General features: G+C 34.1%; 2 protein-coding genes and 1 long non-coding RNA gene across 5 annotated transcripts; 1 reads left to right on the top strand and 2 right to left on the bottom strand.

Annotated features, from left to right (window-relative positions):
* Nucleotides 1-1,990: 1,990 nt before the first annotated feature.
* Nucleotides 1,991-3,601, bottom strand: LOC142537370 (uncharacterized). The gene is made up of 2 exons (XR_012818533.1): nt 2,488-3,601; nt 1,991-2,349 (listed from the first exon to the last, which is right to left on the bottom strand). It is a non-coding gene; the product is annotated as an uncharacterized LOC142537370 (long non-coding RNA).
* A 1,351-nt stretch (nt 3,602-4,952) lies between these two features.
* Nucleotides 4,953-7,323, top strand: LOC142529510 (1,4-dihydroxy-2-naphthoyl-CoA thioesterase 1-like). 3 transcript variants are annotated; one of them, XM_075635073.1, is made up of 5 exons: nt 4,953-5,070; nt 5,764-5,957; nt 6,396-6,587; nt 6,855-7,008; nt 7,118-7,323. In XM_075635073.1, the coding sequence occupies exons 2-4, from the start codon at nt 5,814-5,816 to the stop codon at nt 7,005-7,007; spliced, it is 489 nt and encodes a 162-aa protein (XP_075491188.1). In that variant the 5' UTR covers nt 4,953-5,070; nt 5,764-5,813; the 3' UTR covers nt 7,008; nt 7,118-7,323. The 3 variants fall into 3 exon arrangements, with proteins under 3 accessions (XP_075491188.1, XP_075491190.1, XP_075491182.1); XM_075635075.1 differs by having other exon boundaries at nt 4,979-5,217; nt 7,132-7,323; XM_075635067.1 differs by having other exon boundaries at nt 4,980-5,217.
* A 1,757-nt stretch (nt 7,324-9,080) lies between these two features.
* LOC142529490 (putative galactinol--sucrose galactosyltransferase 2) lies at nt 9,081-14,302 on the bottom strand. The gene is given in 15 exon segments (XM_075635044.1): nt 9,081-9,523; nt 9,601-9,672; nt 9,674-9,781; nt 9,783-9,909; nt 10,006-10,140; nt 10,238-10,305; nt 10,410-10,962; nt 11,185-11,307; nt 11,481-11,591; nt 11,684-11,775; nt 11,884-11,932; nt 12,040-12,130; nt 12,444-12,688; nt 13,075-13,297; nt 14,118-14,302. Coding segments are annotated over 14 exon segments (2,271 nt in total). The 5' UTR covers nt 13,266-13,297; nt 14,118-14,302; the 3' UTR covers nt 9,081-9,217.
* Between the last annotated feature and the right edge of the window lie 2,764 nt (nt 14,303-17,066).

Raw genomic sequence — 17,066 nt, 5'->3', positions numbered from 1 at the left:
CCATAAAAAATTATTAATTTTTATGTTAAGAGTATTACTTTTTATTGTGAATATCGGTACGGTTGACTGTCTCACAGGGTTTTCGTGGGCGCCAGCCCACCTGTGCAGGCTTTTTTTAAAGATTCGAATTTCATCCATATTTCTGGCTTTTGATTGTCTCCAACTTGGAGAATGTATGACAGTTCATCGCCGCTGTTTTCTTCCATTCTATAAATATGAAAATAACAAAATTAAAATTGCTACACATAGCTATGCTGGCTAGCTCGGCAAACAATTGATGCAAAATTCGAAAAATTATTTAATGATATGCTGCCTAGCTCGTGCAAAATAAGATAATCTGCTTGAGTCATTAATTAAATAAATTCCCAGAATGCAGCCAAATTTTAACAACGAAGTAATTGATAAGTTACGTGTACTCAGGCCACAATTCAATGTCAATTCAAGATTATAAATAAAAAATAATCGAAAATACATCAAGACAGCCACCGAACCCGATTTTTATTTCCGACGGTTTGAATGTTTGATTTTTCACGCACATATTTTACTTACAAAATCCGAAATTCGGAAAATCTTCGGAATAAGAAATTTCCAACTACCTCGATTTACCTTCTGATTTTGGAATCTTTGAGTTTGTTCACCAAAATAGCACGGTCGAGAAGCGTACTCTTTTGATTTGAGGTGACCGGAAAGAGCCTGCACGAGATCTCCAGAATTGCGATCACTTGAAGCTCCCGACCGTGTGGTGTGTATCTTTCATTTTCTTCTGGTGCGTGAAGATGGTAGGTGGAAAGTTTTGTGCGTAGATTAAAAGCCTTTTTTGTTGATTTTTATTTTAATTTTAAAAAAAAATTAAAAAAAGCCCGCACAGGCTGGCGCCCACGAAAACCCTGCACCCAAGGGATGCAGGGTAACAAGACTCTATATATATATATATGTTAGTTTTAATTTTCTTCTTGGAAACATTTTCAAATTTTTTTTATCATTTTCAATTCAAGATTTTCGCACTGCAAAAAATAATTACACCAATATATTTTATAAGATAATTAATAACTAAAATATAATATATTTTAAATTTTCACATGACTAATTTTCAACTAAATAAAGATAATCTTTAATTTAATTTTTAATAAGGTTGGCATTAATTATCGAGTTGGGAGGATCTTAGGTGGCATTAATTGCCAAAGATAATGGCAATTATTTAAAAAGCTGCCTCTTACTTGAATATTTTTGTAATAATTGTGTTAGCTAAGTGACATAGATATTTCCTTCTTAATTTGATTATGTTTATGTAGTTTTATTAGTAATTTATGCTAATTATTAAGTAGGATCAAAAATAATTATAAATTATCATGCTTCTTTATAAATTTGGAATACAGATAAAAGTCTAGATACTTTGAGAATTCAATGCAAAATGTTTGGTACATAATATGGTAAAAATAATAATAATAGTACATGCAGAAAGATAATCTGAATGTGTTAAAATGCACTATATTTATATAAAAAATAAATAAAAAATGCTTCTCATGTACTCAATGCACAATCCGGTCTAGTTGATGACAATTTAATGATTTTAAGGTGAATTCGAAGCCGTCTGTTAGAATATATTTATGTTACTACACCACAAACATGTGCGCATTCCATCTTCAATTTACAACCATGGTGAAAGTTTTGATATCTTAGTTCTTTACTTTGCTAGCTACTTGTGGTCTTGTACCATGTAGAAAGCGAGTGTCATGTATAAGATTATATCAATCAAAATAATCATTGTTTTAACTAAGTGAGTTTTGCAATAACCAAAAAAATTTATTATTGACTTTTGATTTACTAAATTAGTTTTGTATGTTTTTTTAAACTCGGATTCAACGTTAGCATCTGCTTAATTTTATTAAAATTCAAAAATTGATGGAACGTTGATTTTGTTTTTACAACCAGGATTTATTAATGTAAACAGCGAAAGTGACTAAAAATTTTTCTTTTGGGCCAATAGAAATTTCGGCATGACATCCTCGTAAGTATAACTTCCCAAAAATTTCCAAACAACACAAACAACAATTATATACTTGAAATAAAATCATAACATCGATTCACATCCTACAGCCGCACCGGTCAGGACTAACACATGCAGAGCCGACTAGGTTCGATCACACAACTATCAATCCAAAACATCGTAAAGTACAGCTACACAGGATATTCCCTAGAAAAAGTATGACTTGATGAGATAATAGACACATATATGTACTATATATCTGAGAACTCTCAATCGACAAACCAACTACTGGGCACCGCTACCCGACGCTTCACCAGATGCATCAAAGCCTCCTGAATAACCTGCTATAGCATAAAAAACATCTACAGCATAAAAAGAAAAGAGGGTCAGGCCCCAGTACGATGAACGAGTAAAATTATGACAAATATAACTGACATAAAATAAAATCAAGTAATGCAATGCAATGCAATGCATGTCGGTAACAACAAAATAACGGATACCAAAACGGAGTCCAAACGAAACGCAGCAGCAACAAGAACAGTGGCCACCCGTGCCAGGAATGCAGCAACGAAACATCAAGCCGCCGCTCATCCATACATGTAGCATCGAGGGTCCAGTAGCGACCCGGTCAGTCCTCGTGCAGTCATCAGGAGTGTGCTAATCCTATCACTCGCTCCATCAATGAGATGTCAGGAGTGATTTAATCATATCACTCACTCCATAGATGACAACAGCTCAACAGATCAATAATGATAGCAATCAACGGAGTCAAGGCTCGAAATACTATGCACTGATAGTATCAACTCAAATAAATGTGTGAATGCAATCATGTTATTCACAGAAGCACATAAGGCACGCCACAATTCACTATCAAAATACTTAATGTCATTCAACATTATTATAGACGTCATAATGAAACAGTTCATGCGTACCTCGACTGATATTTAATTTACCACTTAAATATCATAAGGATTTTCCCGAAGAATACGATTTTGTGGCAAATAATTTATTTCACATCAACTTCTATTTGTTTTGCCAATATTCACCAAATTTAGATTTTAGCCTAAAATTCCAAAAATCCATAACGTAATCTTTAAAATTTCTAAAATTAATATACGACAATTTTATAACATCTAAACACTAATTATTGAACACTAAAATTCGAAAACCCAATTATAAAATTCTGAATTTTTGAAATTATGCCCAAATAAATTCTGAAATTTTGTTAATATCTCCAATTAGCTGTGATATAACACATACGATCGATAATACAATATATATTAATTGTTGAAGTTCAAATGAATTAAAATACCCAAAATTCGAAATTTTAAAATCTAAAATATACCTCTGAATGTTCGAATCTTGTCCTACGCTTCGAATTCAAGCTTCAAACAACCTAAACCAAGGTTTCTTCCCGATTTCCGACGAAATAGGTGGTGGTTGGCTACGGTCGTGGCTTGGATTCGCGATTTTTCTTGCAAAATGGGTATCAATAGAATGCTAACATCGATGGTTTCCCAAATATGTATTTAATTTAATTTTTGGACAAGCGGAACGGCTACAATCGGCGTATGAGGCTCCAAAATTTCTTGAAGCTTTTGGAAGAAAATTAAAGTCGAATACTGATGAGGAAGAGAAAGTTACAATTATTATTAATTTTAATTTTTAAAATTTAATAAAATTGGGCTGGGCTTTAGAGAAAATGGGCTAGGCTGGGCTCTACCAATAACCATGATATAATATTTAAAATTTAGAATAATTTTATCAAATTATCTCTATTGTATTTTAGTTACATTTTTTAAAAATAGAACCAAACATATATTTTATATTCTCAACCTCTATAAACTCCTTAAATAAAACCAAAAAAGACATTTAAAATTTTGTGTGCAATGAAGAAGTGCCTGAGTTGTTTCAACGATGGTGTCTAAATTATTTAGTTTAATATAATACCAAATAAACTTTTATATGATGCGATATGCACAAGTAAAAATCGTCTATCATAAAATAATACCCAAAAATAAGTTTTTTACTTCTTCCCAAAATAAATTTCCCGGAGATTTTTTTTAAAAAAAAAACAAATAAACAAACAAACATTGTATATTTTTTGGTTTGCTGCTTCCATCGATCTCAGTTTATAATTTTCAGATTAAAAAAAAAGGTTTGTATATTTTATTTTAACATAAAAATACGATTTAAAAACAGCAAACCCTGTAATTGATCTGCCATATGCAAATAAAGTTGGAATTCATTTTCAAGAAAAATAAAATATATTAAAAAAATGAATGTATAAATTTGAAAATTTTGGTCAGTTCTTAGGCTATGTCACATCGGAAGTGAATAGCAGCCATGCTATAATTTTTCAATATTTTGATAGAAAGGGAGATTAAGAAAAACATTTTATCAACTTGTTCATACAATTGATATGTGGAAATCCACCACATAAATGACCAGGTTTGCAACAAATTTAACACTTATGTGTTTGAATAGGTCTTTCGTGAGACGATCTCACGAATCTTTATCTGTGAGACGGGTCAACCCTACCGATATTCACAATAAAAAATAATAATATTAGCATAAAAAATAATAATTTTCATAAATGACCAACATAAGAGATCTGTCTCACAAAATACGACTCATGAGATCGTCTCATACAAATTTTTGTTTATATGTTTTACCATTTGTAACTAATTATAAAAAAAAATTAAATAAATAGATTAATTAATAAAGATATAATATTTCTGGTGGACAAATGTGACCTGACCACCTGGAGTTTAGAATTTAGAAACTATTGTTAGACTATTTGACCTGTTCCTATTTGTAAATAGAGATTTTTAGTTAAAATGTATTTGTCAAATTTAGAAGTCTCCTCTCATTTATTAATGCATGAATTATAAAATATTATTATAATATCTTAGAATAAAATTAAAATAATTTAATATTTGGCTCTGAAAAATATTATATATAATTTTTTAATTCGTAAAGCCAACCAAATTCATGCCCACATATGACAGTCAAAAGTATCGATTCGCAGTCGCTGATTCACCACGGCGCTACTGCGGCGGCGCTCATCAGCGTTGACCGATGTAAGGCTCTATCTCACCTAATACGACGGCTCACCATTGTATATATTTTGGTTCCTACATATGCAAATGGTGGATGCCTTTTTGCTTCACTCGTTTTGAAGCTGCGTTTTCTCTGAACAAATTCGCATTCACGATACGGGATTGCTGGTGGGTTTTTTGGTATCTCTATAAAAATCATTTGTCTGCGGATATCGAACTTTCTTTTTCGTGGTTGAATCGGTATACTAATCGGGATTCGGGACTAGTTTATGTTTGCGTTTGGGATTTGAGCCGTGCTATTTTTTTTCCTTGATTTATAACTTTTACGTTATTGAATTGTCGATTCTTTTTTCCTTTTTGCTCTGGATTTCAGGCATCTGTTTTACATTTTTAGAGACTTTTTCTTCTGCGTTTGTAAAATTTTGGCTTTTAGCTTTTGCGTTGTGTATTGAATGTGATTTTTGGAAGTCTGTGAAGCTTTCCTTTCATGGTTAATGAATACTGAACCAATGTTACCAGCTTAAATGTCTAAAAAGTTGTGATGAACAAGAAGCTGTGGCTTCAATAAGAGATCTAATTGAAAAAATTTAGGATAAACATCCATTTTGTATTAGAATTCAAACTGTGATTGCCTTTTTCAGTTTAAACATCCATATTTGATGGTATAAGAATTCCATTTTGGATCAGAATTCAACCTGTGATTGCCTTTTTCAGTTTAGAATATTTGTACAAGAGCACCCGAAGCAAGCAAGAGGCAAAGAAGGATGAACCCACCGCCGCCACCTACCGGAGGACGACCAAATACAGAGATTTTGGATGCTCCGCTTCACGCAATTGGATTTGAAATAGATGACCTTTCACCTCACAAAGTTTCAGGCCACCTTCTGGTCACTTCAAAGTGTTGTCAGGTAACACTCGTTATACTAGCTTATTTGTTATTTTTTGTTATAAAGATATCTTAGAAGTATTAAATTCTTGTCAGGGCATCTCCTATTGGTTCTTAAATTCTTGTCTACCATTAAATACCAAGATTATGGAAGTCTAATCCTTCTATTCTGCAGTCACTTTATATTTCATTGAAATTTCCCTTGTGTGTTAGTTCCTCAGACTTTGATGTCCAATACTAGACTGACATGCACTTGTATGCTTTATATGTTGTTTCTTGATCTATGTTTCATAGTCTACGGCATATATGTGTGTGCACGTGTTAAATTATACAAATTTTATTGGATCACCTTCCATTATTTTCAACTTTTGGAATTAGTAGTTTCTAATAACTTCATGACATCACACGAGTGATTGATGGTTGAGTTCTTTAATTGAGCATTTGAGACCTGGATATGCAGCCATTCAAGGTGCTGCATGGAGGGGTCTCGGCTCTGATAGCTGAGGCTCTCGCAAGCATGGGAGCTCACCTTGCATCAGGGCTGAAGAGAGTGGCTGGAATACAGCTCAGCATCAACCATTTAAAGAGCGCGCAGTTAGGAGACTTTGTCATTGCTGAGGCTACACCAGTCAACGTTGGCAAAACCGTTCAGGTAGATTTTTTTTTTAAATGAGTGGTTTTTTCTCAAGATTATATGTGGGAGGATATGTTAATATAAAATTATGTTTGAACTACATAAAGTTTTTGGTAAAACTAATCTTTTATCGAAGAGAATATCCTGAATGGTGTACATATATTCAGATGAAAATTAGTGCAACCTATTTTGAATAGCATGGGGCTAGGTTAGTAATTGAAAATGTGTATATATTCATGCAATTCATCTGCTCTAATTAAGAATGCCATTGAACTTTTTGAGCAGGTATGGGAGGTGCAACTTTCGAAATGTGATCCCTCCATTCCTGAGAATAAAACACTAATTGCATCCTCAAGAGTTACTCTTTTTTGCAACATGCGTATACCTGAATCTGTTAAGGACGCACCTGAAAAGTTCAGAGTATATGCGAAATTATAAGGTACGCCTTGTATTTATGTTCTCCCAACATTCAACATAAGTGGTTTGACATGCAGAAATAGAAACTTTGGAAAGTAGCTAGACAATCAAACTTTGCTGATTTTTTACAGATTCTTGTTTCCAGATATACCACACCATGCGGATAAAACAGATTGTTTAGCTAGATTCATCAAATACTCCGTCCTCATCATTTAAACGCCGTTAGAAGACTCTCAAGCTCGAACAGATATATTTGTAATTCAGAACATTTTCCACTTGAATAAAATTACATGGTAGATATTGACAACTGTTTTGCTGTGCATTTTGTTTTATTCAGCTATCTATTAAAAAATAACCTCAAATATGCAAACAACGGTACCATTGTATCAATGAGATACAAGTACAGTCCTCAATCATTGCTTATGATACAACAGATTCATATTATTTAAATAAATAAATAAAAATGATTATTATATATTAGTATGCTATGTGCACCAATGAATGCTAGATCGTATAAAGAATCCACGAAACTTCATTTTCCTACCACACTTTATCATTAACTGTATTGTAGATTTAAGGGCAGCTTGGCGTAACTGTTCCGTTCTCCTGTAAATTGACATTGTTACACTCTGCTTTAGCTTTTCCTCCTCATTCCCTGCTAAATCCACATTTTGCAATACAATTCCTTGGTATGGATAGCTTTTACTGCAGACGAAATCGATAGCCAAAGAAACCTTAAGAATAGATGCTGGGATAGAGGCTGTGGAAAATAAATAAGTTTTGAAAAGCTAAAGTTCGTTCTTATTCCCTTGTCAGTATCTACAAAATACGTTCGCTTAAATGACAAAACTGTTCAAACAAGTAATTATAGACAGGTCGTAAATTTGAATGAGACGTACAGAATGTATATACAAATTAACTTATATTTTTATTACAATGGGATTTTTATTTTATTTTAACATATTTAAATTTGTTTCCAAACAACCAAAGTTCTGTTAATAAAAGCTTTGGTCTTGTTGGGACAATCTAATTCAAAATAGTAGTCTATTTCAATCAATAATGAAACAACGTTAAGGGTACCATAGTTGTCTGTGACTATTTTTCACCTTAATCTCCCCGGAAAAATAGTTTAACTTATTTAATTGCAATAATCATTTAACTTTCATCAGATTCCGATGGTTTTAAAGCAGAAACATCGTTAATATTCATTCTCTATAAATACATGGTATAATCAATATTATCACAAGGCACGAAGATATCATACTATTATTTGATATATTTACATTTCAACCAAGAATATGGCTGTCTCACTTGGCGTGGAACACACCATATTCCTTACCATGTCATTGATTATCTCCGCATTGCTTGTCCATCAAACCGTGTATCGCACCGTACCAACATCGTCCATGCTAGAACGACACGAACAATGGATGACTCAATATGGTCGCGTTTATAAAATTAATGAAGAAAAAGCATTGCGTTTTAAGATATTTAAGGATACGTTGAGTTCGTTGAAAAGTTTAACGAAGCTCAAAATCTGCCTTACAAGCTTGGTAACAACGCATTTGCTGATCAAACTGATGAGGAGTTTAAGGCTGCTAGAAATGGACTTAAGGTGCAACATTCGGCGGCAAACGGAGAATGGTACGCTAAAACAACCTCGTTTAGATATGAAAATGTGTGTGCTGTGCCACCTAGCATGGATAGGAGAAAGAAAGAGGCTGTCACACCAGTCAAGGATCAAGGCCAATGTGGTAAGTCATTTTCAATCCTTCATCTGATTTGCAAATCCTAAGTTTTATTCTTGATGTGGGTTTATTGTGACAGATCGATCAGTAAACATTTAAAAATAAATAAAAACCATCGAAATACAATTATTTGTGAGAATCGTTGCAGTATCTGAACGTTGCATGACTTTAAATCGATAATGATTTTAATGGATTGGCATGATTTATGCTGCTTTTCAGACGTGCATTGTGCAAATGTGACTGGTGTAATTGCAGTTTCTTTTGTATGAGATCTTATTTGAAGCTTTCAAGGTTATGTACTCCATTGATGTCGTTGGACTAACTTCCATCTATTTTCGGCCAAACATAGAAAACATAGCTAATTTTATTAAGATAACACTAACACGAAAACTGATACAAACTCCGATTATTTTTCCCACTCGGGTCTTCCTCTAAAGTCCCTAAACCCAAATTTCTTTAATTCCAATAAATTTACAAAACTGCTTAGACTTGGACTTCAATAGTCCATCTGTACATTTCCTCCTCCGGAACTGGTATGAACAGAGTTACCAATCCTGTTTCAGCTTTGTAGTTAAACTCAGCATCCATGCCATCCATGATGCATTTCTGGGGGCGTTGAGAACAGTAGACTCCAAAGAGGCCACTTCCCCTGACCTTAAGTGTGACAGTTGCTGCTGCAGGCGAATCACATTCAGGTGCTTTCTGGAAATCAAACTGCTCCACAGCACCACCAGAGTTGAACATACCCAGCAAGCCAATTGGTGCAAAGGAAACGTCTGTTGCTATAATCTGTGTTATGAAAAGAGCTAATTAGTAGCGAGACAGCTGATAATAAGGTTTTTTTGACGTACTAGAGCAGCTCTCACCTTCACGGGACAGAAGTGGAAAAGTTCGTATTCAAGAGCTTTGAGTGTCACTGGCAGAGACTGCGCCTTTTGGCAAGAGAATAATTTCTCCTGATTTGTGGGCATAGACTATTGCAACTCCATTCCAATCCGATCCAGCAATTTGAGATAGAGTATCGACGTCAGTCACTTGGAACAGAGCTGGTCAGAGTTCCAGGGGAGGCATCGTGAATGCGTGTCTTCTTTGCTGTCTTGCACCAGCCAGCACCTTGGCAGTTGAAGACTCCTACTAATCCGGAACATTTGTTCACATTCCAGATTTTAAGTAAGCTGCAGAATATAAGGTGGGCAAAAAGGCAAATTTAAGTTATAGTAGGATATTTAGGAAAGATTTCGGACATTTGGCTGAGAGGTGAGGTCACAAACCTTGTTCCATCTCTAGCTGGATCGACGAAGAGACAGTCCAATGTTGGTCGTCCAGGCAATTGTGCACGAAGAACGGACCCATCAGGAAGAACCAACTTCTTCAAAAGCTCAAAGTTGTGGTTACCAGGCTTGTCACTGATGGACGGAAAGCATTAGAATTATGAGACTGAACAGAATAAATTTAAAAAAAAAAAGATATTGTGGAGATGATCGGGTTTAAAAATGGGATTACCTAACATAAATTGCACATCCTCCAACTGCTCGAGCTGCGGCATGGTACTCCGCGGCTGGGTGCAGGCTCTATGATATAAACGCACAAGTCAACATTTCACACTATACAAACAAAGATACAAAATATGCACTTGAATTCCGGTTTGTCAAGATTGAATTTCATTTAAACTCACGTGGAACATATCCCAATCCGGTTGCATAAACTCTCCCAAGAATATTGTATTGTAAGCTACGGAAGAAATGTGGATGGTATGTGAAGCAGGATCACGAGGGTAGAAATCATCAGAAGCCCGAACAACCGCGGTTTGCTTGGCACTATAGATACCATCCGTATTATGACACATGCAAGCGATGCATCCATTATCAGGAAAGTTCCGTGAGATGGAGGCTTCAAGGGCCTGGTGATAGCTACGAGTGAGAGACACTCTACCACCATGACCAGCACCGAGAGTCTCGATGATGTTCTGTACGTCAACTTTGACACCATCCACTCCACACGACGCTAAATAAGCATGAAGCTCGTTGTAAAAGTCGAAGACCTTCTTGGGGTGAACCAGGCCTAAGCCGTGAACGGCAAGACTATCCATAACTAAATCTGGTTGGTTGCCTAGCACACCAGGAGACTGCACCGGATAGGCCAAAGCAGTGTCGTAGTGTTCCATACCAGGTCCTGCAGGCTGCACTCCACCCCAGTAACCAGCTAGGGCATGCCATACGTATACATGCCTGAAGATTCATAATTGCAACATATAAGATTCAAGACCACCTTCCCTATGTGAGACGTATTTGTACATTAGGTAAATAACAATAAAAAATGGCAAGAAAGTTATATCCCCTGGAAATAAATACATTGTCGGGATACAAAAGTGTAAAAATTGCCATGAATAACAAACAACATATGCAAAATCACGAGCTGTGAGTAGGGAAACCAAGTTGGAGAGAACTTACTTAATATTGTGATGCTTCTTGGCATCTCTCACGACAACTTTGAGACCTGGTTCTGTTTCATTGTTCTTCCCGTTTTTCTGAAATTTTGTGTTCTCTTTAATTCCTGTAAGCCTGCTTGCAAACCTGCAAAATTAACATAAAGGCATCGCCCCAGAAATGTTAAAGCAAGCAATTTTCATCTTCTCGAATCATAACACAACTGGCATACTGAAAAATCATTTAGTCCATTGTAATAACTGATGAAAGTAAGCACAAATCTTCTCCACACAATTGATAATTTGAAAAAAAAGCCTTACTGAGCTCCTTCTTGTACAACACAGTTCGAATCATCCTTGACCTCACTTCCAATCTGTTGCCAGCCATCATCTATGATCAAAAAACGAGGAGGAGTTCCTCCCTGGGACAAGCTGAAACGATAAACAAGAAAACAAATTTACTGTTTAGCCATAATTCATCAAAATATGCCGTTCGAAGGACGGACAAATATAACCAGATTGACCTGTTTAGTCCTTCTTCAACACCTTCTGCAGTGACATCGGTGTAAAAAGCATCCCATGTGCACCATCCTAGCCAGTCAAGGAAGGAGGGAAGCTACAAAAGAAACAACATGCAAAATATGCAAGCATAAGTTGTACAGCTCGAATCTGAATCTCGATCAACAAAATAAGTTATAAATAAAGCAGCATAACAAAATCTCACCTTCTTCTTTTCACGGTGTTGAAAGGTTTGCAAGTATTTCTCTACAGCTCTGATTCACACAAAAAAATTCCATCAGGGAATGAACACAGAGTGCATAAAATTCTTAACAAGCATTATTTGGAGGGGCTCGTGTTATACAAAGAGAAAATGGCTTACTTCACAGCCTGGTTGATAACTTCAAAAGGATTTGTACCAGCATGCATGTAAACAAGGTGTAGTCCTTGGTTTGTTTCCACAGCATTATCACCTGCATCAAACGACACAACAAAAAAAGTTGTTTTTTTTTTTCTTTCTACTGTTTTTCTCTAGTTATCTCCCCCACAACCCCTAGGAACTCCATTAAGACAGGCATGTGATAACAGGGAGTTATCCATTTCTCCATCTCAGTGGTGTTCGCCTTGTTGCCAACTCCATTACACATATAGCACCATTGATGAATGGATCTTATGGCTTAATGTGAATCGGGAAAGCAGAACGTATGTCTCCACAGGATATGCACAGTGTTTCATTTAAGCATACACTGATACATCCAATGCTTTCCGGTTCCATGAACTACTCACCACTCTCAAGGCAGATCTCCAGCTCATTCTTCTCATTGCCCTGAAGAACAGCACGAAATTGCCCTTCAAGGAGAGGAAGGAACACAGTGTAAATAGTTGGAGCATCTTCACGCTCGCCTTCGCACGTGTCTTTGCTTTCGACCAGCATGAATTGAGTCTCCAGCGGAATGTCCTTCCCACAAGTTCCCATTCTCTGAGTCATCCACCAGAGCTTGAAACGAAATAAGCACATAAACCGGACTCCTCTGTGACAGAATAAGTCAAAGATTAATTTTGATTAGATGTTGCAAATTACAAGAAAAAAGTCCTAGATATCACGTGGAAGGACTCAAAAACAGCGATTAAAGTTTTATTCTTTAAATTCACTTGACAAGCCATTTTGTTTCTTTTATTTATTTATTTTGTTTCTTTGAACAACTACTTAAAGCGCATGGTTATAAAAATGAAAGTATTGATGAAAAAAGTCAGTGGTGATGTCCCTAAAATCCCTAATCAAGCATCGATACGTCAAATAGGGCCACTAACAAATGGAAAACCTAGTCTACCTATGAAACATCCCTAAAAGGATAATCACTAAGGATTGCAAAACAAATCTCTGAATAAATGATGATTTTGAATAACATGTGCTCACTCTAAGGCACCAACTGGGAAGACATGGAGGCTTTTGCTGTGAGAGGTCGTTGCACCAATGAACGCCCCTGCAACAAGTCCAACGCCTGACCCCGGGGTAAGCACAATGTTGTCAGGCACTCCAGTGAGAATGGTTTTCCCATGAACCACAAGGTTCCCGTCGTTGACAGAGATCTTCGGTATGACTGTCATTTTTGTACCTTCTAGGACTGCTTGAGATTATACTGCATAGCCAAATAAATGACTACATAAATTATAATATGAACAATCACCGTCGTTGAGCAAAAGACACAGAAAAACTTCTGAAATCTGATAATCAAATAAAAAAAACATACAAAGCAAAGGTGTTAAGTGAACTTAAAACCACAGCGTAGTCCAGTTACAAACTTATAATTGTGACAACAAAAAGTGCATGAATTCAAATTTATTTCCACTGCAACCGGGAACTTTTGCCGGATAAAGTAAGGACCCCAGGCAAAGAAGTATGCGCACTGACTCAACACACAAACTTAAACCAAAACCAAAAAACACTTTCACAAGAGCTTTTAAAAAAATTAGTTTTTCGCTCGTCATCGTATTTGTTTCTCTATTTTTATCTTCGCATGGAGGACATAAAATCAAGATAGCGACCAGCAGAAAGTGAAAATATCAAATTCGGGAAAAATCTATAGACGTCTTAGAGGATTCGACGTCAGGAACAGAGGGTCTCAACTCTCAAATTAATTCTTCAATCGACTCAAAGGTACAACACAAGCTTGACGCACCAACACACTCCACCGATAGCAGGCAAAGCAGAAGCTCGACGTGCAATCATTCCGAAAGTTTCAATCTTGTATATCACATGGAAAAAGAACCCGAGATACACAAAATTAAAAGCCTCCAGTAACAAAATCCTGAGAAGACGGCCTCAGATGAGAAAATCAACTCAAAACCAGAGCAATATGCTTCAAAACATCCACACTTGCACAAATTTGAACTTACATCTTCAATTCAAACGAAAGTAAATCAAATTAAAATCCTGAAAAACACCAAAGTTTTACCTACCAGGATCCTATAATTTAACCTCCACAAGAAGCAGCTTCAAAAACCTGAATGCTCTGAAAATGACAATCACCCGTGTATCTTTAAAGAGAAGGAAAGTTACGAATCAAATGAATTTAACAGCAAACTTCCCGAAAGAGGAAAGGATAGCGCGTTAAAATGTGAAATGATCGTTCAACAGTTATGTGTGATTCGAAGTTGATGCAAAATGGGGTTTATATAGTTGGTTTTTGGTTAAACATCGAACAATTTCCCTTCACCGTCAAGTAATATTGTGACACGTGGACTTTATTTTCTTTACACTTAACTCCAAATCCTTGCATATTCAAAAGGCCGACAAAAATATGCATGTATCTTTACTTTCTTGGGAAGGCAGAAATTGATTTTCCAAAAAGCAAAATAATTTTTTTTTATTTAACTTTTTTTTCTTTTTTTTTTTGAACTTTCAAAATTATTTAACAAGCTTCGAGAAAAATTAGGTCTAAAATGAGCTAATTTGTCAAAATGATATGTAACAGTAAAAGCGTAGGTCTCTTGTGAGACAATCTCACGAATTTTTATCTGTGAGACGGATCAACCCTATTGATATTCACAATAAAAAGTAATACTCTTGGGTACTGTTTGGTTCAAGTACTTGTAAGTACTAATATAAATAGTCCTATCATATCACTTGTTTTGTACAAGTATTATTTATCTCGATCAATCAAATTATTAATTATTTATTTCACATCAATCAAATTCGTAATAATTTAACTCACATCAATCAAATCAATAGTATAAAATTACGATATTACCCTTAATAAATAATATTATTAATATTTTCAACAATGACAAAATGGTAATATCATATTATCTCAAATTTAATCAATCAAATCAATTAAATCAAACACTATATTAACTATCATTTTCTATTTATTTTATTATTACAAAATATTACTTATCTCTATACTATATATCTCATACCATGAACCAAACGGTACCTTAGCATAAAAAGTAATATTTTTTCATGGATGTCCCAAATAAGATATTTGTCTCACAAAATACGATCCGTGAGACCGTCTCACACAAATTTTTGCCATAATAAAATTATCACATCACCATTCTCAATTTTTCACGAGAAAAAATCAAAATCGTAAAATATTAAATAATAAATGACAATATAGCGTAAAAGATAAATATAATGATCAAAATTACAATTTTTTCGGATCTACCAAAATAATGCACCACTCAACTTAGAATGTTTATAACATGGGGATGTTAACTTTATCAATGTTATGTTATCAAGTATGTCAATAATTTTTAAGGAATCCCAAAGGGCACCACTGTTTGGTGCAACTTGAATCGGATGAAACTATTTGTTTTCTTCCCAATAAATGCTTTTTATATTGTGTTATGAATTTTGAAAAAATAAATTGTGAGATGATTTTCAACCTGAACCAATTTATGAAAAATATTTTTTTATATTAAAAATTATTAATTTTCAATTTAATTATAGATTGGTTTGACTCGACTCGTGAAAATAAATTTATGAGATTGTCTCACGAGAGATCTGCTCCATTAATTTATGCAATCAACTTTATTGATCCAAACATTATAGAACTTGCAATGTAACTTCAGTTATTTTTTTTTTTGGGGGGGGAGAAAAAAAGATGGCTTCGATTCTTTTACAGAATAATACTCGTGTTATGTACAAATATAGCTATGAAAACTTTTGGATTTCGGATAATTCAATTCTCGATTTAATTTATTTTTAATAATCGTAAAACATGTGCTTAATTATATAATATCCAAATGTTTTGTTGTTTTCGGTTAAATCATTTTGTTAGAAATTTAAAAATATTCAATTTTTCATTTCAAATGAAATTGTATATTAACAGTTTTGTCTTTATAAAATATTGAGTTTCTTAAACTTTAGATTTGATCTCTGATATTTAAAAGAGTTTGTTTCCTAATGAATACTCATTTCCTTTATCTTGTAAGAATCTATTCGAGGAATACTATCAAAATCAAAACAAATCTTTATATAGTGAAGATGAGTTGATGTACAATGTACTAGCGAGAAACGAGAAAACAAAATAAAGCTCGGAATAATTTTCCGAAGAACTCGTAAAGACGAAGCATCGCTGCTTCACAGTGTTGTCGAGAGATGTCGAAGACACCTAAAGACAAACACACGTACAAAGTGTTGATTAAATAATTGTTTTTTTGCTACAAATTTCAGTCACATTGATTTGCATTCTTGTGTTTTTGTCATTTTGTTATCGATATTTTATTATGTAATTTACTTTCTTAAATTGTTAAGAATATAGTTTTTCGTTTATTCACTAGTATTGATTTTATAAATTCGATTTTTTTTCTACCGATTATTTTGCTTAGAGGCATCGGAGATGTGTTTTCACTTATATATAATTATCTACGTGTTATTTTTAATTAATTTATTTATATTATATTATATTATTTCACTATATGTTGTCATAAAAATGTTACAATATCTGATATAATATTTATATCTAATTCGCACCATTTTTACTATTATTTTAAACAAATTATTTCACAAGTTATTCTCTGTTATTTTGTATCAATGCCTCATTTAAAGGCTTAGGTGTAGCTTCGTTTTTTTAAAAAAAAAAATAAAAAATCATTTCGTGTGTCTTTATATTGCGTGAATTAACGTACGATTTTAAATTACGTTGATATATTTTGTTATTTATTATTTCTTTGAAATATAATTTTAAAAAATATACTATTTTCCAAGCTTCAAAAACTAGAACAATAATATAGGTATATTTTCTGAAATTTCATGTAATGTTAAATCCATTTGAATTTTGAATCGGTTTCATAATATTTAAGTTCCTTGGAATCTAATGAATCGGACTAGTGAGTGACTTGCATATCACGTAGATATTTACGTTAAAATTGTATTTTTCCCATTAATTTATATACAGTTTTTTC

The sequence above is a fragment of the Primulina tabacum genome, chromosome 2, assembly GCF_025594145.1.
Source record: "Primulina tabacum isolate GXHZ01 chromosome 2, ASM2559414v2, whole genome shotgun sequence".
Taxonomy (NCBI): Eukaryota; Viridiplantae; Streptophyta; class Magnoliopsida; order Lamiales; family Gesneriaceae; genus Primulina; species Primulina tabacum.
The sequence above is the reverse complement of the archived record's forward strand: the minus strand, read 5'-3'. Positions and strand labels throughout refer to the sequence as shown.